The sequence below is a fragment of the Perissodus microlepis genome, chromosome 3 (assembly GCF_051167445.1).
Source record: "Perissodus microlepis isolate ML-2025 ecotype Zambia chromosome 3, ASM5116744v1, whole genome shotgun sequence".
Classification (NCBI taxonomy): domain Eukaryota; kingdom Metazoa; phylum Chordata; class Actinopteri; order Cichliformes; family Cichlidae; genus Perissodus; species Perissodus microlepis.
Window position 1 is genome coordinate 28670349 of NC_140463.1, and position 21103 is coordinate 28691451.

At 42.4% G+C, this 21103-nt stretch overlaps 2 protein-coding genes across 4 annotated transcripts in view; both read left to right on the forward strand.

The window, feature by feature from the left end:
- Window positions 1–595: 595 nt before the first annotated feature.
- sf3b2 (splicing factor 3b, subunit 2) lies at window positions 596–11634 on the forward strand. The gene is made up of 22 exons (XM_084923882.1): window positions 596–765; window positions 1208–1254; window positions 1476–1523; window positions 2400–2627; window positions 4637–4687; window positions 5092–5176; window positions 5313–5392; window positions 5715–5823; window positions 6032–6123; window positions 6363–6575; window positions 6663–6785; window positions 6881–6961; window positions 7058–7285; window positions 7371–7520; window positions 7642–7731; window positions 8366–8473; window positions 8569–8676; window positions 8935–9077; window positions 9705–9806; window positions 10453–10552; window positions 10662–10853; window positions 11238–11634. The coding sequence occupies exons 1-22, from the start codon at window positions 636–638 to the stop codon at window positions 11307–11309; spliced, it is 2580 nt and encodes an 859-aa protein (XP_084780008.1). The 5' UTR covers window positions 596–635; the 3' UTR covers window positions 11310–11634.
- A 4564-nt stretch (window positions 11635–16198) lies between these two features.
- Window positions 16199–21103, forward strand: part of pacs1b (phosphofurin acidic cluster sorting protein 1b) — a 73923-nt gene continuing 69018 nt past the window's right edge. For 2 of the 3 annotated variants that reach the window (XM_084923884.1, XM_084923885.1), the window contains exon 1: window positions 16200–16765. In XM_084923884.1, the coding sequence (XP_084780010.1) occupies window positions 16614–16765 (152 nt within the window). In that variant the 5' untranslated portion in view covers window positions 16200–16613. Of the gene's footprint in view, window positions 16766–21103 lie in introns of all 3 variants that reach the window. The other variant, XM_084923883.1, reaches the window with a different exon arrangement.

Genomic DNA, 21103 nt, shown 5'->3' on the forward strand with positions numbered 1-21103 from the left:
TGTTGGAACTATGCTAAATAAGGTTTTAATAAATACAGTTTAAAGAGGTAGGGGTGTTGGTTGCATTGAAGTATAAACAGAAATACGATTTATAAATAAGGTGTAATGTCCATGAGTGTTATTTCTATGAAATAGACAGAAAGAACAAATAGTAAAAAAATTAAAAAATTAAATTAATAATAATAATAATAATAATAATAATAATATGTAGATAATAAACAGAATTTAGGGGTAATGATCGCACAGAAATGTGTAAATGATCACAGTCTATGGGGCCACAGATTAGCGTCTGTTTGTGTGGGATTGTATTAGTCTGTATCTTTTTACCTGATGGCGAAAGTTCAAGCAGAGGGTGACTAGGCTGTGTGTGCACTGTCTGAAATGATGACGGATTATGAGATCACACAAATGTATTGACTAATATGAAGAATATGATTTTTGCCCCTCTTTATGTTTTCTTTTATTAGGAATTTATATTTTGAAAGCACGTGTTCTGACTGAATATTGGGGTAACTGTGCATTGAATTAAAAGAAAAAATCTCTCTTCATACTTCACGTCCCGTGGTGCATTGCGTCTTTCCCAAGCTCTCGCGTGTGCTTCGCTGCCGCCGTTGTTCCATTGAGCTAACCTCAACATGGCATCCGACGGACCGCCGGGCACTGACTCTCTCCCGTCCGATTTGGGGAGTGCTATTGCAGCTCTGAATACATGGAGCATCCCGGATCTTCAGGGCAAGCTGGCAGAGCTGGGAGTACCCAACATGGGTGAGAAGAACACCCGCGTAGAGCACTAACATAGACAGTATTTGGCTATCGGCAGCTAGCCAGTTGCTAACTTTAGCTAGTAGCGTTAAAACGCAATGCTTCCGTTGCAACGAGTTTAAGCTAGGCCTGCGTTATGTTTGCACTCCGAGTTCATTTCACGCACTTATTAATCGAGTACGTGACATTTTAATCCCTGTGATGCAAGTTGGATAAAGTTATGACCATTTGGCTAGCTATTTTTCTTAATATGAGTTCTGCAACTAGTGCAGCGGTTTAGCTGCTTTGCTAACTTTAATACGAAGCGGTCAGCGTTAGCTAGTTTTGCACAACTTTGAAATGCGCTCAGAGTTTTTCTGGTACATTGTTGGTGTTCATTTTACAAGCCTAGATTCATATCTACCTTGTTTAACAGCCGTTTCCGATTCATTTTCTCTCTCTTTAGGCCCCAGAGAGGAGTTGATTGACAGACTGAAGGGCTACATGATGCAGGTAAATGCGTTTAAATTCAGTTTTATCCGGTCATCGCTCAGCTGTTTGGTATGGTGAAGCTTTTTCTAACTGTTGATGACCTTTCAGGCTACGCTAGAGTAGTCTTGAATAAAGTCTGAGGAAAAGTTATTAGTAAATCCTAGCTATCCTAGCTCTGTTTCTCTGACCACCTCGCCTTTTTTTTAAATTAAAGAAACTGTCTTGTATGTGTCCCTCCACAGACTGGGATTCTCCTCAGCAAACCTGATGATAAACAAATGGGCTCCCAGGTAATTTGGAGGGAAACGCTGATATCTGTTTAATACTGTAGTATACAATGGTGAACCACATGTCAGTGTAGTGTTTTTTCTATATTTTGATTTACACGTTTAAAGGTTGCCATTTTTGAACACTGGACCAGCTTTTTATCCTCTCAAGGATATTTGAGGTGTGTGTGTTTGCCCATCCAGTCTACCACTATTTGTTTTGTGGACTTTGAGAAGGCATTTAACCTGGTCCTTCGCAGTGTCCTATGGGGCTGCTTCATTAAAATGGGGTGTTCGGCCCATTTTTACAAGGCATTTGGTTCCTCTACAAGTGTCACAAGAGCTTAGTCCACAACAATTAGTCTGATGCATTTCCAGTCGGTGCTGGACTCAGTCAGCACTGCCCTGTGTCACCAATCCTGTTCAGTTTTTAAGGACAGAATCGTTGGCATAGCCAGGAGGCAGAAGGCTTCCACCTTAGTGGCCTCAGGATTTAGTCTGTGATAACTAAAGCAAGTTCATAAACAAGGTATGCAAAATTTACAGTGTTACACATTTACTTAACAAGGAAAAGATCCCGTTCTAAGAGAACATGCTTCTCGTTCTGTCAGGACGGGCTTCTACTAAATCAAATATAATAGAGCTATCTGCTGTTTTAACTCAACGGAGCAGACGAAAGTATCTTTATTTAATCATAAGTTTTCACTCTTGCAAATGTGTTACAGTTGAGTATGTTTTGTCTGTTTGTAGACCTATGCTAAATGGTGCTAAGAAGCAATTTACCAAAACAGAAATTCACTGAACACCTTAATATCTCACTCAGAAGGTCACACAAACAAGTTCACTTCAGTCTTTCGCGCTTCCCATTTACATCAGTCTCCTGTATTTCCTCCTCTCTAGATGCCAGGTATCCCTGCCATGCCACCAATGCCTATGCCCCCCATGCCTCCCGGTATGGGTATGATCCCAGCTATGAGCATGATTCCTAGTGGGCCCCCTCCACCCGGTATACACATGGGCATGGACCACTCTGGTTTGCCACCACCTGGCCTCACACAGGATGATCAGCTGAAGATGGCTCAGCATAGAGCAGCCATGGTGTTACAGCAAGAGGAGAGAGCCAAGCAGGTGAGGATAGCTGGACCTAAAGTTTACTGTTTCACTCATTTTTGCCATTTTTCTTTGCATTCAAAACGTAGAGTTCAGGGCTCTAGACTAACTTTTTGTCAAGGTTTGCACTGGTGCGCCTAACTTCTTTTTTTTTTTTTTTTTTTTTTTTTTTTTTTGGCGCACTAGCACAAAAGTTAGGCACACTCAATTTTTTCAACTGCATTGCTTAACACCGCAGTTTTACATGTGCACTTTTTTGGGGGGGAAATTGCTTTCCATACAGACAATATTGATTTGTAAATGATTAACTAACAATCTTGTCAACACCAAGTTCTTTATTTAGAGCACAGTTCTGCAAGAAAGATATTTTACTGAAAAAGTGCTTGTGCTTAAAGTGCGTTGGCACTCTTTGTCAATATTGTAGACAATGTTAAACTTAATCATCATCTCGGCCTCCTCTGGTGACCTGTTTGCTGTTGCATGCTGCTGAAAGGCAGTGGGGAGAGGGGACACTTGGGCAGTGCATTTATCGCTGCATAAAATGTGTTTTCTGGATACACTGTGCTTTTTCAGCGTTCAGAGATTGATGGCTCTGTGTCAGAGCACTGGCTATGAATTTCAGACGGATCAGGCCTTAACTTAGAGAAAAAATAATCAATAGTTCTTTTCATCTTTTGTCATTACCCACAGCTACATCCACTTCTGTCGGCCTAGGCTACTCACTAGGGCTGGGTATCATCACTTTTTTCTACAATCCATTCGATTGTGATTCACAAGGTGCTGATTCGATTCGAGTCAATTTTGCCTCAGACAGTCAGAAATATTATAATTCTGATCATTTATCAGTACTGACACTTGTGAGACTTCATCAGAGGAGTAAGCATCACAGCAGATGCCTTTGTGTGAAAGTAACTGAGAATAAAACTCAGAAAAACATGAAGGAGATTTTCCTGGCCTGGCTTTTTATAGCAGATAACCTTAAAAATATTCTGTAATTTTGCATAGTTTTAAAAAGTTTAAATTTCTTCAGTATTGAACAGCAGAAATCAGGCTTTCTTGTCCGAGGTCATTTAAGTTAAAAAAGAAAGAAAAGGCAGCGTCCGACAGCGCTGTAAACAACAGTGATTTTATCGTGGTGGAAGCAAAACGGCAAACGTGAGAGAAGATTACTGATGACATTTATCAAATGTGAAGTGTACTTTGGATCTTCTTTTGCTGCTGGTTCAATGAATTTGGGTTGGAGAAAGACAAAATCTGCAGCTCAGAACCGAACGCAAAAAAGACGTAAACACAAAGTGGCAAATCGCAGACGCATCAGAATCAGTGAGCTGTCTGCTTTCAGCCCCAACGGCGTGTACGTGTACGTGTCGTCGAGTGAGAAAGCCGAAAAAGAGAAAGCTGATTCTGATGCGTCGGGTCCGCTCTGTGTTTACGCCTTTGTGTGGAATCCCTTTACCTGCTCTCATTTGCTGTTTGGGGGTTGTTGAAATAGTTTTGTGAGCTTTAACCTGAGATCCTGGCGTTTCTGGCAAAACACATATTCAAAAGTCGAGTCAGGATTTAATGAATCGATATCACTTTATTCAAGCTACTCGCCTCTCTCTATCCACCTGCACTTTTAAACGTACACACAAAGGACTACAGGACCACGGCCAGTCAGAGAGATCCTGCCCCTGACTATCACGGAGACTCTCAGAGTTGCGGAGATTTTTTTTCTTTTTCTACTCGAACAGCAGTTTGCAACCTAGGATTTTTTTTTTAGTCACACCATTGAAAATTGTGGTCGCACTCTAGAGCCCTGGAGTAACATTCTGAGATGTGATCATAACTTAAAGCACAATTTTAAAACAACATGAAGACTTTAATGTAATGTCATGTGTAAATAAGAATAACACACTATTGTAGGGGAATGTGGCAGGATAAATGTTTTTGTAACTTTTTAGCAACACAGCAGGACTACACAGAAAACATTTTACAGTTACAAAACGTGTTCACTGACTGGCTGTTATTGTTTGTGGCTCTCTCAGGGCGATTCCCATGTCATGGATGAACACGATCTTTTGGAGCAACAGAAAAGGGTAAGAGGATGAAAAACTCAATTGAAATATTTTCTTGATGAGCTGCGTGGTGGAAAAGGGTGAAAAAAACCACTTTGGTGTGGGAACAAGTTGCTGCCCCAAGTGGAGAATTTTAAAGTATCTCGTTCACAAATGAGGGAGAGTGGAGTGTGAGTGACAGATGAATCAGCGTAGTGGGTCCTGTATGGTGTGCTGTGAGAATCTGAATATGAAAGCAAGGCCATGACTTTTATTAGTGTGCTGGCACCCTCACTTGGGGTTAAATGTTGTGGATAGTGACCGGAAGAATGACACCACAGACATTTTTTTGTTTTTGTTTGGTTGTGTGCAAAATTTCTCTTTTGTGCTGCTGCAAATTATAAACCTATTCATTTCTGTTCCCCTCGTACGTCCTCGTACGTCAGGCTGCAGTGCTGCTGGAACAGGAGCGTCAGCACGAGATGGCCAAGATGCAGCCCAGGTCCATGCCCACTGTCACTCCAATCAGAGGTGAGTTTAAGCGAGTTTTAAATAACACGAAATGTTATATAATGAATTTGAAATACATTTTTTTAATTATTTTTTTTTCTTCTGAAACAGCACATTTTAGGAGTTTTTTGTTTGATAATAATTCTGTGTGTTTTAGGGCCTCTGCCTCCAGGTGTCAGCATGTTACCAGTTCAGAAACACAGAGTGCCGCCTCCTCCTGGAGAGGACAACAGAGAGGTAAACCACCACTCCTTCCCGTTTGTAGCGTTACTTAGTCTTCTCAGAAAACTGTTCCGAAGTTTCTTTTAAAGATATTGAAAATCTCTGCTGACCTGTTGATTAATTATACATGACCAGATGAGATTCTTTGACCCCTTTTCCACCATTGTTTGTATTATGTGTCCAGACATGCATGCATTAGTCAAAATTGTGGTCTAATACAAACATTCTAGTACCAAGTTTTGCTGAAACACAGTGGTGTTTTTGTTGTTGTTATTTTCAGACACACTGGTGCACATAAAATTTCCCAAATCCCACATTTTTCTGGTGTAAATTTCAGAGCTGGCAGAGCGAGGAGATGAGCATCACTGGGCCCAAGATCCCTCAGGCTCTGGAGAAGATCCTCCAGCTGAAGGAGATCAGACAGGAGCAACTCACTGATCCCATAGGTCGGTCAGCTGGTTAGACTGCTGCTAAACCAAAAACCATTTTTATTCAGTTTTGTCCTGTAGTGATGGACTGGGAAGACCAGCTATAATTGTCTGAAGTTGTCCAATTCAAAAAAAATATTTTTGTTTGATTTGTGATTGGAAAATGAAGTTTTACAGTTTGTTTTGTTTTTTATATATATATATATATGTGTATATCTTTCAAAAGAGGATGAAGACGAAGATGAGGGAGGAGATATGGATTCATCTGCATTGCCCATGTCTGAGACAGATGACGACAGCCAGATGTCTAAAAAAGATGTAAGCCTCTTTTAAGCATCTAAGATGAGCACCTTTAAGAGTCATAGCATTGTGAGTCCATGCTTGATGAATTGACTTTGATATTTGTCGCTTGCGACTTAAAATTGTCAACCCAGCAAACAAAACTGTAAAAACAGGATTTGTAGGTCCCGGCATGAAGGACTCCACTATGAGGCAGTTTTTGTTTAATTTTGTTTGACGGGACCGTCTCTGAATTTGTCAACCAAACTTTTCCTCAGAAAAACCGCAAACGCAGGAACCGCAAAAAGAAGAGCAAGAAGAAGCGAGCGCAGGAGAAGAAGGAGCAGGCGGAGCAGCAGCAGAAGGAGAGCAGCGACAAGGAGAAGGACAAAGAGAAGGAGCAAGAGGTGGAGATTGAGTACGTCACAGAGGAGCCAGAGATTTACGACCCCAACTACATCTTCTTCAAGCGAATTTTTGAGGCGTTTAAGGTGACTACAGCAGACATAGTTGAATATAAGCCCATCCACTTTGATCCCCACCTCTAATGCAGTCTGTCTGTCCTTGTCTTCTTCTAGCTGACTGATGATGTGAAGAAAGAGAAAGAGAAGGAGCCCGATAAGTCAGAGAAGCACGAGACGGCTGTGCTGCGGAAAAAAGGATTTGAGGAGGAGAAGAAAGACAGTGACGACAGTGATGAGGTTTGAACTCCTCCATTTTTTTACGAGAGCGGAGCAAAAAGTACGAGTACTTGTCTGCTCATGTGCTGAACATCTGAAATGTTTCTCATGTGCAGGAAATCAGGCCGGATGCCCCAAAACTATCCAAGAAGAAGCTGAGGAGGATGAACCGGCTGACAGTGGCTGAACTTAAACAGGTAAAAATATATGGTTTGTGTTTTCAGTCTAAAAGTCCGTGCCTGATTCTGAATAGATGATAACTTTTTATTTCTCCTGCTGCCACTTCGCTTCAGTTGGTGGCTCGTCCAGATGTGGTGGAAATGCACGATGTGACGGCTCAGGAGCCCAAGCTGCTCGTGCACTTAAAAGCCACCAGGAACACGGTGCCGGTGCCCAGACACTGGTGCTTCAAACGAAAGTATCTGCAGGGAAAGAGAGGTATCGAGAAGCCGCCGTTCGAGCTGCCCGAGTTCATCAGGAGGACGGGAATCCAGGAGATGAGGGAGGCTCTGCAGGAGAAGGTGGGTGTTCTTCTGATGGTCTGAGTCAACATTAGCAGAAATAATACTGCATGATTACTAATTCTGTTTTTCTGTCCACTCGCAGGAGGATGCCAAAACTATGAAAACCAAAATGAGAGAGAAGGTTCGTCCCAAGATGGGAAAGATCGACATCGACTACCAGAAACTCCACGATGCTTTCTTCAAATGGCAAATCAAGCCCAAGCTCACCATCCACGGAGATCTTTACTATGAGGTACAAGAATTCTCGCTTTTCTCACATGTAATCAGGACCACGTAGGTACATTTATCAAATGGATGTTATGAGTGCTAAAGCTCCATGACATGACCTACTTTGTGTTTTTGTGGCTCTGCAGGGTAAAGAGTTTGAAACTCGTCTGAAAGAGAAGAAACCCGGAGATCTGTCTGATGAGCTGCGTATCGCTCTGGGCATGCCAGTTGGACCTGTGAGTTTCACTGTTGTTCAAACGTTGTGCAAATTTAATGAACTAAATCACAAAAAAACAGCCAACATGTTTTAAATTGACTGCAGTTTCTCTTAAACACACAAATCTGAGCGCATATAAACAGAAACCGAGCCTTGGTGATCTTAGAGCTTCATACTGTCTTTGTTTATCGTGTTCTTGGGCTCATCTTGATCTCAGTGATGAGACTCTGTAATTATATAAGAGTGTGATATAAAGCTACTGTATGAAGCTCCAGTTGCGACAGAAATAAATCAGCTGCTCTTGTTTTGCTGTTACTGTCCTGCTCTGTAGTATCACTCTCCCTGCTATCTCATTATGTCACGCTCTCTGTTACTGCTGTTAAGTGGTTGAATGTACAAGCTGTGAGAATAAATGTGTCAGATAAGACGTGACAGGACTTGTTTACACCGACACAGTAACGAGGACAATGCTGCTGTAACGACAATTATATAAATATATCCAGGCGGTGTTTTTGTCGCAGGCAACACCAACAGGCACGCAAATGAATGCTGAGCATATTTTAAGCTTGGAAAATGCGATCAGTACAGGGGGAGCGAAATGAGGAAGCAGAGCGAGCATTTCATTTGGATTTTTGCTTTGTCTTCATCGCTAGAACGCCCACAAGGTGCCGCCTCCCTGGTTGATAGCCATGCAGAGGTACGGACCTCCTCCCTCCTATCCCAACCTGAAGATCCCTGGACTGAACTCTCCCATCCCAGAGGTAACAAAATATCCAAAAAGCAGTTTAACAATTATGTCAGTGAATCAGTTATTGCTCATTTTTCCTGATGTTGTTTATCTTATTCCCTTCATCAGAACTGTACTTTTGGTTATCACGCCGGAGGCTGGGGGAAGCCCCCGGTAGACGAGATGGGCAAACCCCTTTACGGCGACGTGTTCGGGACCAATTCTGCAGACTTCCAGGTCAGAAGTGCACTCAGAAAAATAATTCTAATCATCATAATAACTTCTTAACAATGTAAAAGAGTAAATACTGTTACTTTAAGTCCTACACCAACAGTAACTCTTGTGTATGATTGTTTGTTGGTGCATTTCTTGGTATGAATTTCATCCAAATTGAAATCTTTTGTCTTCACTGTTTAGGTTTTTGTTTTCGATTGCTAAATGTATTATGGCCGTCTCTTAACAATGACTAATACACTAACATGTTTCTGCATTTAGGCTAAGGCGGAGGAAGAAGAGGTGGACCACACAACGTGGGGAGAGCTAGAACCCTCGGATGAGGAATCATCAGAGGAAGAGGAGGAGGAGGAGAGCGACGAGGAGAAGCCAGATGAAACCGGATTCTTCACACCAGCAGACAGGTACTTAATGTGCACAGTACAGTCAGTGATTTAATCAAGAAGCTGATAATGATTAATAGATGAGTCTTAAATCGTATTTAGAGTTTTCTTACCCTGAAGTGTAAAGCAAATCAAAAGGGTAGCACCCCACAAACATCTGTCAGCAGTTGCTCACATTTATTTATTGGCTCATGTCCAAGTGGGTTCATGTGTTTTCAGCTCAGGGCGTGTGAGGCTCAGCGCTTCGGTCTAAAGCTGTTTTTAATGTTGGGGATATGTCAAAAATAAAAATGAACCCTGCAGCTAAAGACTTCGAAGGATCCATTTTATAGATGTGTAAGCTTAAGTATCAGACAGACATCAGTGCTGAGGTCGACATTAACTTTAAAACTATTTCTTTCATTTAGCGTGTAACTGTAAATGACCTGAGAACAGGGCCGGGAAGTGTCCAGTCACATTAGTGTTTAACTGGGTTATTTGGTCCGTATCTCATGGTGCAGTGTATGACTACATGTCCTCACTTTTTGCTAACAGAAGGGTGTGTGTGTGTGTCCGCGCGCACGCATGTGTGCCCACAGCTTTTAGTTTCTGAAGTTTGTGCTCACCAATAAACTCACCGTGTGCTGTGTGTCGCTTTGTGTGTTTCAGTGGGTTGATCACCCCGGGAGGCTTCTCATCAGTACCAGCCGGCATGGAGACCCCGGAGCTGATCGAGCTGAGGAAGAAGAAGATCGAGGAGGCAATGGATGGGTGAGTGTCGCTCCACTCAGTGCCTCTTTACTTAACCATCGGATCATCAGATTTGTCTTTAAATAAAAAAAAAAAAAAAAAAAAAACTAAAAGTGAAAAATGCACTTCTTAATAGAAATTGTGCATTTTGGCTCCAAGTATTTCAAGGGTGAGTACTGGTGTGTTTTTAGATGTTTTCCCAGCATCCAGTTTTGAGAGTATTGGAGTTGGGTCCTTGAAATCTTCTGGTACTACAGTTCTGTAAAGCTAACAAAGAATGACGGATGATCGAGGTTGTTTAAATATCCTTTAAAACAGTCCAAATAAGGTTTCACAGATATTAAAGCTTAAATATAAGGAAAAAAGAGACGATTTCATCCAGAGACAAACTGTCCTGGTATTTGATGGCATTTGAGGAGCTGACATGGAATGACCCATTCACATTTATATATATATGAATGATGCTGTCTAAAAAAAATAAATGAGTCACTTTTGCTGTAAACAGCAGGGAGAAAATGTCATCACACCCACTCCGATTTTTCTAAGTGTTATAAAGTTTAATGACACACTTTAATAGAAATAGCATTCATTTAGAAAAAGCTAGAACTATTCAGTGTTTCTAAAGCACCGTGCGCTTTTCTTAGTTTGACACGTCCTTGTTTTGCAGCAATGAGACGCCACAGCTGTTCACTGTTCTCCCTGAAAGACGAACGGGACCAGTAGGAGCAGCTATGATGGCCTCGACGCACATTTACGAAATGTCAGCGGTAAGGAGAAGTGTGTCCAAATGAAATGACATTACAGCCATTTTTCTTTTCGTTCCCGTTCTCCTCTGCCACTCTAGCTGAATCTTAAATACCTCTCTGCTGTCCTCAGGCCATGGCCAGTCGTAAGGCTGGCGGAGGGCAGGAGTCGCAGGGCGTGGAGGTGGCCCTGGCCCCGGAGGAGTTGGAGCTGGACCCGATGGCCATGACGCAGAAGTACGAGGAGCACGTGAGAGAGCAGCAGGCTCAGGTGGAGAAGGAGGACTTCAGCGACATGGTGGCTGAGCACGCAGCCAAACAGAAGGTACTAAGACACACAATTAGTGGCTTTTTAAAAACATTTTTCCTTCACACAAATGTTTTTGTGTAGCTGATTTCTGCTCCAATTACACGCTCAGCTCCTGGAAACTTTAAAGAAATGTTACAGGCAGATAGCAGAGGAGTTTAAAGCAACAAAAAAATCAATTGTGTTTGTTTAAGAGGTCAAAAAATGCTAGTTCCCATGTCATTGATCTCATGACCAACACACCTGATGTGTCGATTACCAGCGTGTTACTGTAAATGAGTTCTGTTTATAACCTAAAGGAAAGTGGAAGTCAATAGTCATTTAGGTTTTCCCTTGGGGTGACATTTGAATATTAATAGTTTCCCCCTCCTCCTCCGTTTTTTCTTCCTTGTCGCCAAACAGCAAAAAAAGAGGAAGGCCCAGCCACAGGACACGCGAGGTGGTGCCAAGAAATACAAAGAGTTCAAGTTCTAGAGGAGATGAACCAAAACGAAGCTCAGCGAGAGAGTCGTCCACCGCAGGAAATGAAAGAGGAAGAGGCAGATTTGAATTTCAGAGGATGCACACTGCAGCACCGATCATCTGTTAGCGCTTTAACAGTAAACTGTAAATCAACAGCGTGGGCGTGTCTCATGTAGTCAGTGTCACATGACTGTGGCAAGGTGCATTTTTCTGTGTTGAACTTTTTAAGGTCTTGGTTATGTTTTTGTTTTGTTTTTGTTTTGTTTTTTTCATGGTAACCATGTTTTTTTTTTCTGTTTTTTGTAAATAAATGACGTGACAACACGAGTTCACAATCTTACTGCCTCCAGGTTTCTGTTTCATTTCATTGCACTCTTTGGGGAGGTGTGATTACACGCTGGTGGTAAAATGCAAGACATTTTCCCCATCTGCGTCAGCTGAAGTATCGGGACTTTAGACTTTGCACCTTAATGACCTGTACTGTCTCTGTAAGGCCTTTGCTTCCACTGAAGCTGCAAAATTCTTGCCTGAGTTTTAAGGCTGCTTCTGATCACTTCTGTTAACCTGGCCAGAATATCCATATCCAAACAAGCTCAGACCTAAGATAAAAGAGCCGGATATGTTTATATATTCTCCACTATGGCTATTAAACACAAGTGGACCAGAAAGAAGGCTTAAAAAAGGACTTTTAGAGCAAGAAATCTTTACTTAATCTCACCAACTTATTTCTCTAACATATTCCTATTAGAAGTTCAATGCAATTGTATTTAGTTGGTGCTTCACAGTCAGGTAAATTGCAAATCTAAAGGTCCATTGAGCAGCACCTCAAGGTGTTTCTATTGCTAATTTATTTTTAGCATTAACAGGCTGTTCTACATGGCTGCCTTGGCCGGCAGCCCAGGAACCTTTCAGAAGTACTCCAGGAACTAATGTGGGCTTCCAAAGCCATCACCCTGGATGGACCCGAGTCAAAAGAGCTTTCCATCGACAGTGAATGGAATAAGAGTACAAAGCTGTTTGCCTCAGATCTTCAGCAGATATGTCACATAAAATCAGCTTGGACCAAGGTGGTCAGGGAAGCACACATCAGCAGGGGCCAACTCAGACTTCTAAATGAGGTCTGAATCTCAGAGAGTAGGATGTAGTTCAGGTTTCTGCAGCTAGGAGGCAAACGAGTACCAAACATGATGGTCAGCTGACCGTCTGAGAAGCACAGTGACCTAAATAACTGCAGCAGCTTCATGCTGACTCGGTCACTGGTACACAGCTTCTCACATGGAGCAACAGCCTGTTCACATCAGATCCTTTAACCATCCTGAGAAAGGCAGCAAAGCACCACCAGAGCTGTGAGGACAAAGGACCACAGCTTTCTTAATAGGCTGCTATTACTGAAGAGCAGCTTAGAGGGTCAGTTCTGTAAATGTGTTGAATCTGACATTTGAGGATGTCTCCTTCACCGATGTGACTGAAACTTTACTCTCAGTGGGCCATTTAGAGGAAATAAGACTTTGATACTGCTGACAGAGCCATCTATCCAGGCACAGCGTCTGCAGTCGCTGTACTCGGCCTCACTTACTAGGAACTTTGCAAATGCACACAGACTTCTTTCAGCACTTCCCTGTAACACATGGGGGAAATATGCAAGGTGTGGCTGTTTATTTGCAATCTTCCTGTGTATTCTAAAAATAGACAAATCAATAATCACTGGTTCTGCTTATGTAATGTGAATGTTTTATATGTGTTATATAAACTTACTATTTTAGGGGGATTTTTTGTTATGTTTTTTTCTGCAAAAAGAAACAGTTTACTACTATTATCATTTTAGATCTCTAGCAATAATCCAATCAGCCTGATATAATAGCATGCACTGGTGTGGTTACTAAATCTGTCACAAACACAGATGAGTGTAACGCCTCTCCAACGCATGCACACACCGCACAGCTACTTTGTAACTACATGGCTGCTGTACAGTAAAATGGGAGCTGGAGTTGAGGTTGCATAAGAAACGGTGTCGACTTAATTGACTGTGACACTGGATTTTGGAGCCTTTACAGTGTCACTTGATGACTTTGCAGATTTAGGCCGCTGTGTAAAAAGTAACCCGGGATTATCCCGTGACCATGTTTTAATCTGCTCCATTCTAATCTCTTTATCAATGGCAGGAGGTGCTGGTGGTGACAGAAGCTTGTTAAAAAGAGCAGAGGGGAGGAGGGGAGGGTGCTCTGTGTTTACGCAAATCAGCTGATTATCCCAAAAACCAGTGAGAACTAATGACAAGTCCAAACTCTTTAACATGCACTCCCTGCTTAATATTGGCTAAAAAAGAAACACTGAAAAGTACGATATAAGAACAGATATGTGTTTTAATCATTAAATCTTAATGTGAGAAAAATGATATCTGTGTGCTTTAAAGCCTTTTAAATATTTACAAAGAGTTTTGAGATGTCCCACATCCTCTGAATGCAGCATCATCTAGGAATAGAAAAAAAAAGGGGGGCAAAACATGGCTCTATCAATTTTTCATTAAAGTGCAGTTATGTGCGTATCCTCGGGCTGTCGTGAACATTTCGAGCGCGTAATGTTTTTGTAAGCTCCGATCACAGCTGGGATAATCTGCCTGTAGAGAGACGTCAAGCTGATGGCAGCGGGCCCCGGCTGTGACGCTGCCATTAGGTCACCTTCTGATTCATATTCAGATGCAGAGATTGTAATCAGAGCAGTGCCTTTGTCACCTGAAGGTGCAAACGCTGCACCTGCTTCACGCTGCACTGACAGGCAGCTAAACCCGGAGGAGGCTCAGCATGGTGGCTTTTGTGTCAGAGGGTGGATAGCTCGCACAGCAGTGCAGTGGGGTGCAGGGAAAAGGCCTGTTTGTGTGTGTGTGTTTCTGTTTTCTTTGTGAGTTTAAAGCCACATGCAAACAAAACTGTTTTGCCACCATATGAAAATGAGCCAGCTCTTTGCTGAATATTAAATCTGATGTCTTATCTGGCAGATCTTGGAAACTGTGAAGAGAATGAGAGGAAATCAATCTCAATTCACACACTCTAACCGGTTTTGCATATTTCTCATAACAGCTGACAGAGCATAGGTGTGTGTGTGAAAGAATCTACACGTGTGTATGACTAAATGACTAATGGGAATCATTACAGGAGCGCCTGAGACTCCAGACGGTGTGCAATATGGGTCAAAAACAGAGCAATTTGCAAAAGGATCCTCAGTAAAACACCTGAGTGGGGCCTTCGTAGTACAGATTTATATGGAAGCTTTACAGTAAGAGGTGTAAGGAAAAAACAAAACAAAACATTGAATCATGGGTAAATATTACCTCTGGACCTTCTTTAGGATTTGAATTAATGCATATGTAAACAGGAAGAGGTGTTGCTTTAGTGTGTGTTATTTGTATAATGATGATCTTTGCCATAAAAGAATGTTTTCAGTTTTACGTCTGAAACATTGGACAAACACAAACAAACATCATCCCACTGACCTAAAAGATGTTTCGTTTTAGCTGTTCATGTCCTGAGCTGATCCTTTTAGTTACACGCTGTTGCTGTGGGTAATTAAAGGCATTTCTCCAGGAGCATGTGCCACCGTTGAACACACACAGTAGGTTATAGGCTAAATTCCTGTAATGACATTCTGTAAGTCAGAAGGACACTCTTGCTCCCTCTTTCTTCATCAATTCATATTTTAAGTTTCTTTTTTAGGCTGACCTCATACATTATTCATGAGAATATACAGCAGTATGCAAATCCTGTAAGCACAGATATAATCAGACGTACTTGCTGTGGGCACCTTCTTTACTTTTAAGATTAGGCTTAAAACTTTCCTTTTTGATAAAACATATAGTTGGGTCTTGATCAGGTGACCCTGAATCTTCCCTTGGTCATGTTGCAATAGGTTCAGACTGCCAGGGGATTCCCATGATGGGCTTTTTCTATTACCCATGTGTCTATACACAACTCTGCATTAAATTATTAGCAATTATTTAGTGTTTCATTTTGTCCTGTTTCCTTTCCTTTCCTGGTCCTGGTTCTGCAAAATGTTTCTTCCTGTTGAAAGGGAGTTCTTTCTTTCCACTGACACCAAAGGCAGAAAACTCCATCTGATTGTTGGGGTTTTCTCTCTAGTATTGTAGGATCTTTACCTTACAATATAAAGCACCTGGAGGCTACTCTTGTTGTGAGTTGGTGCTTTGCAAATAAAATTGAACTGAACATTCAAAAAAAACTAAGGCTATAATCCTTAATGTAAAAGAGGGACAACCAAAGTGTATTTAAAAATATTACATGCATACATGTTTACATGTTTACATGTTTACATGCATACATAGTATCATACACTATTACCACAGAATAAATTATAATTAAAAGATTAAAATAAAGTAAGTACATTTGTAAAACTTGCTAACATTATTACTACCACTTCTAATAATCACATTCCAATCCTCATAAAGAACCAAATAAATGAAGTGGAAAATGTAAAATATATTTTAAAATAATAATAAATAATAAATACATGTATAATAAAATGAATGTTATATTATTATTAATATTATGATTTAATTTAATTTAATTTCTCCATTGGTGGAGTTGCATGCCTTTATCTAAAAAATAAACTAAAATAAATAGTAAGCTAGCAAATTGAAATGTATTAAAAATATATAATGAATATAAAAATGTAAACAAAACATATTTAAAATAGAAGAAAATAAAAAATGGTAAAAATAGAAATTCATTTCAGCAATGTTCAATAGTAAGACAAATAAAAATACGATATACTGAATAAGTTTAAAACTAAGGATAGTTGAGTCTGCAGTGGTGAACAGAGTGTGTGTGGCGTTTAAACGCAGTAACAGCAGCAGCTGTGATTGGCCAGTTCCTGTCTGTGAGTCTCGCGCTCAGGAGTCGCTCTACGTCCTCAGTAGAGGCGTTGCTCTCGCTGCTCTCTGCTCATTGTGCGACTTCGGCGAGAGAAATTTCCGCTTCCTGCACCGATAAACACCAGCGGCGAACACACACCGAGCCGACACCAACTTAAGCAGAGGGAGAGACGGAGAGAGCCGCGGGGATTTGCCGCCTGCCGTCCGGTAGAAACCCCGGAGACTGCGATGTTTTCACTGTCAGGCGGAGATTAGCACTTTCCTGTTAGCGCTTCGCTCGCCTGCACCATCCGGAGCCTGAAAAAACAAGGCAAAGCGAAGCTCGGAGACGGAGCTACAGCACCAGAGGAAGGACAACACACGGAGAAGGCAGACTACTACGGGTATTCTCCCCATTAGCTCCGTGTGAAAGCCCGTTTTCAGCCTCCAGGATGTCGGAGCGAGGAGGGCTCCCGCGGACTGGGGGCGTCCCTTCGCCGCACATGCAGCCCTCCAAGCCGGTCAGCATCTCCAACCGGCCGGTCCATATGAACCTGTACGCTACCTGGGAGGTGGACCGCTCCTCGCCCAGCTGTGTGCCGAGGTATGTGCAGGGGAGATGGTCGGGCTTAGCGTTACTTATCGCTTTTTGGTGTGGTGGGCTGGTTGTTGTGAATGGGAAGTGACCCAGTCAGTGTGTTTACACTGGGGGATTGGAAACACATAGACACCCACGGGTGCCTATTTAGGAAGACCCATTAATTAAGAGGCTGCCTCCAATAGCACTGGTGTTACCCTGTGACTGGACCTCCTGTTAGCACTTTTGTGGTCCCCAGCCCTCAGCTCGATCACTCTACGACCCTGCTCTTAAAGATAAAAGCAGGCTCCCTCGTTATTTCTGATCCCTACAGCAGGTGCTGCCCAAACAGCCTTAGTTGTTGCCCAGCTGATCAGCGCAGACAGACAAAAGATTGATGAAGCAAGCTGACTGTCGCTGCAACTGTAGAGAGCCACTTTGCATCCATTTATTATACAGCTGTAACAGTAGGTGGTGTGATGTGTGAGTCTGAGGGAGAAGACAAAGCCAGGGATCATCTTTGAGGTGCACCCGCAACCCGAAACGTCTTGTTTAGTGTCAGATGCCTGCTCAGACTTTCACTGCTTCTCATCATGTGATTGGTGTGTGTGTGTGTGTGTGTGTTCATAAGGGCAATGCAGCAAGGTCATGTTAGGAGAGACACCTCATCCACCTCTAAGCTCTTCCTCAGACAAAGACACTGAAGCGTTTCACAGCCACTCTACAAGGGGTGGGCTCACAGAGGCAGATGCACGTGGTCATGTGTCCTGTGATAATCAGGTGTAACCTAAATGAACACGCTCCAGCTGCAGCTTGTCTCATTGTTCTTTTTATGGCGCTTAAGTGATAATCCTGGTCATAACAAGTTCGATTCAGGGTCGAAGGTTAACTGCTACTGCTGAAGTAGTGCTTGTGTTTTCCAATGTCAGCTAAGCAAACAGTTGGGGAGCTGCTGCAGCATAAAAACGTGCAGGAACTTTCTGTGAAATCATGTCAAATGCAGTGCTTTTCTCCATAAGCCTGAGTCGCATCCTCATCCAGATGAGCGCAGATGTTTAGGTGACTAAAAGCAATTAGTGGGGAATAAAGGCACCATGGTCATCATCACACAAAGCCCACATGCTGACACCCTAATGCTGCTCTCTGAAATGCTCTGGGGCTTTACTGGTTTTAGAAGCAAAGCCTCAAAAGTACGCTTGGCTTCTTAGCGGCCTGTGAGTGTGTGTATGTGTGTGTGCACCTCAATGACACAGCTGTAAATCTATGTCTTGGAATTAGCTCTCTTAACTATAACACCCAGTGTTTTCCTGCACATTAAATGTATTTCCCCCCTTTAGTTTGAGATGATTTTTACCAGTGTCTTCAGCTGATTTTTTGAGTAGTTTGGCATCGTGCTGCAAAATACGATTGTGGACTTTTTCTATTTTTTTTTTTATTCCACCCTGCAGCCGTCACGGCCCGTCAAATATCTTTGATTTCACTGCAGTTTCAGCAACATTGAGGCAGGCAAGGAGGGGAAAAAAAGGAGGGTGGCAGAGAAACGGAGGATGACACTGGGAGATGGGGAGTAGCAGCACTGACTCTGTCATCTACATTTAAATGGGATTTTTCACAGACACAAGAAACAGGGAAGTCTAATCCGGAGCCAGAAGAACCTGCATACCATACACTGTGAATCAGTCGCGGGGATGTCTTGCAGAGTCTTGACTGTGGCCTGTTTGCTTCTTGTTCACTGCCTTGTTGCCTAATCTTTGTCTCTGCAGTAAGGACTAAGAACTTCCCCTCTCCAGCCGAGGTGGTGTTGCTCTAACCTCTTCCTGTCTACCCAGAATGCCTCCTTGTGTGTTGTTTACACTGAGCTGTGGGTTGCATTTGCCCTGGCAGGAGCACACATCCTGCTTATCCTGACATGTTAAAAGAAATCTGGACATGCTCTGTATTTATAGGTGTTTAAATACCCACCCAGACTCACTGGCTATGTGGCTCTTTTTTTTTTTTGTTGTTTTTATTTTTTGCTCATATTCAGAGGGGAGTTGACAGGAAATACTTGTGACTGATATCAGAATGAGAGATGATATCAGTTGTTTGAGCAGCTGCAGCCAAAGCAACGAGTACAGCAGCTGCTCCGGCAGGCCTGACACTTCACTCCATGAACGCAGAGGCAGGGGTAGTGAATAGAGATCAGCAGCTCTCAGGTGCGCTCGTTGTCAGGTGGAATGTTGGATCGTGCCCACTCATGTTGCACGCTGAACATGGTTTGGATTCCAGCGCTCAACAGGAGTGTAGTCAGAGGCTCTTTGTGTAGCTGCTCTACGACAGGTATTCCAGGAATTGGTTAGAGCACCAACATGATCACCTCGCATCGTTAAAGAAGCCGAGGGGGAAAGTCCCATGACTTTGGTCGCTGGGTGGATCGTGGGGATTTTTGCTCAGTGTTTCACTTTGGCTTCTAAGGAGAAAGCCTTCACGAGTACCGTGCCCCACTGACCCCACTGACCCCTCAACACCAGGCTTTGTCCATTTGCAGGCTGCTGCCAAGGGATTGGTCGGACTTTCCACTGTGGCCGCTCAAACAATAACTCAGACCGAGTTCACCTTAACAAAGAAAAAAATTAATCATGTTGTGAAACCTACTTAATGGGGCATTAGACAAGAGTTGGCTGATTATGAGATTAATAGAGAATAATACAGGCTGATATTGTCCTATTAGAATTGAAGAGCTTTTGCTATAAAGGGCTGCATGTTGTTGAATACGAAAAGACAATGCAGAAGAAGTTTGCCCAGAACAGCAGCTCCATTCCTTATTATTAAAAATGTGTTTGGTACTGCAGCAGAGCAGATGGTGGTAATTTGTGAAATATATTGCTGGAAAGTTGGGGGTACGGTATAATCAATCCCACTGAAACAAGTTGTTTTAGAACAGAGGTGTCAAACATGTGGCCCAGACAGTGCAAAATGTGGAAAATGCAATGGAGTAAGTGTTAACTTTTAACTGTGTTTTATTCCTACGAATGGATCACATCCAGACTGAGGATCCAGAGGTTTGAATCACTGTCATATTTACAACCTTCTGACAAAGACACCACCCTCACCTGTCATACTACGCCTGAATAGGTAATAGAAACACCTTCAAAAAATACAAAACGAGGTGGCTTTTTACCATAAATGAATCGAAAATGAAAAAAGTTCCTGTTTTATTCTCTTATTATTGTGACTGTACAGCAAAAAAAAGGACATCTTTGAATAAACAGTACATTTTCTGTATGTATTTGTTAACCTATAACCCCCTCAGCTGAGGTGTGTAATGAATTTAGTCTGGCCAACTCTCAAACTGGTCGTGATTAGTTTTAGGAATCTAGTTCATGAAATGCGAAGGGTTTCAGAAGGTTATTAGTCTTCTGGCTCACCTTAGTTCAGATTTAACTGTATGGCTCCTGTAATAAATGGGCTTGACACCTCTGTTTTACAGCCTACATTTTTTTAGGATGTCCCCTCTTTAAGCCGGCTTTTTTCTGATTTTCTGCCCCTCGCAAACAGGAGTTATAATCATCAGTAAGGTCTTCCCTGGTCACAGCCAAAACTGTGAATCTGAGATGACATTGGGGAAATTTCCAGTCGCTGACATCACACAGAGCCAAGAGTAGGCAAAAACGTTTTTTACCCTTGGAACCTGAATATATGCTGCTGTTATTCCTGGGTATCTTTTTCTTTTTAAACCATCAGAGAGAGAAAAAGTGAAACAAAAATTATTTATTGATTAACTACACGTCATGTCTCGAGCATTCATTGTATCCACTTTAAGTTGGTTAAGAGCTTCATAATCCAGCTATTTAAGTCAGCTTCTTAGAAGAGAATCAGCCTGACGCCCAAACGTTGGGAGCTAAACACACAATAAACAGTATAAATAAGTGAAAGCAGCGAGGTCAGTGCATTAAAAATAAATCTGCTGCTCTGGTAATGAATACTGTTGGCGTGAGGAAGTGCGCTGCAGAAATGCAGGATGTTCTGAATTATACATTGTGTGTTTGTTCGACTCGTTCGCTGTAATTGCCCCGCGATACAATAGTGGACGTCACGTTTCTCGAGTGTCAGCGTTACATTATCCTCCCCCCCCCCGAACCCTTGCACCCACACCCCTCCCTCCTCTAAATACCGGCTGTTGATCGCGCACACACAACTGGAAAGAAATGGAAAGAGCGCCGACAGGCTATCACATACGAGCATGCTCACAGGCAGGGTGACGGGGTGCTTCATTAAGGAGCTTTGGCTTTGCCGCTCACTTAGACACTTCTTTTTTTTTTTTTTTCTTTAAAAGCTGAGTGGCCGAAAAGGTCTGAAGTTTCCTCCGCGGCTCGGCTCGCCTGT

Coding starts and splice junctions, on each gene's coding strand:
- sf3b2 (XM_084923882.1), top strand. CDS start 636: ATGGCATCCGACGGACCGCCGGGCACTGACTCTCTCCCGTCCGATTTG. Junction 6,124..6,362: donor GCCAGATGTCTAAAAAAGAT/GTAAGCCTCTTT, acceptor ACTTTTCCTCAG/AAAAACCGCAAACGCAGGAA. Junction 10,854..11,237: donor AGCACGCAGCCAAACAGAAG/GTACTAAGACAC, acceptor GTCGCCAAACAG/CAAAAAAAGAGGAAGGCCCA.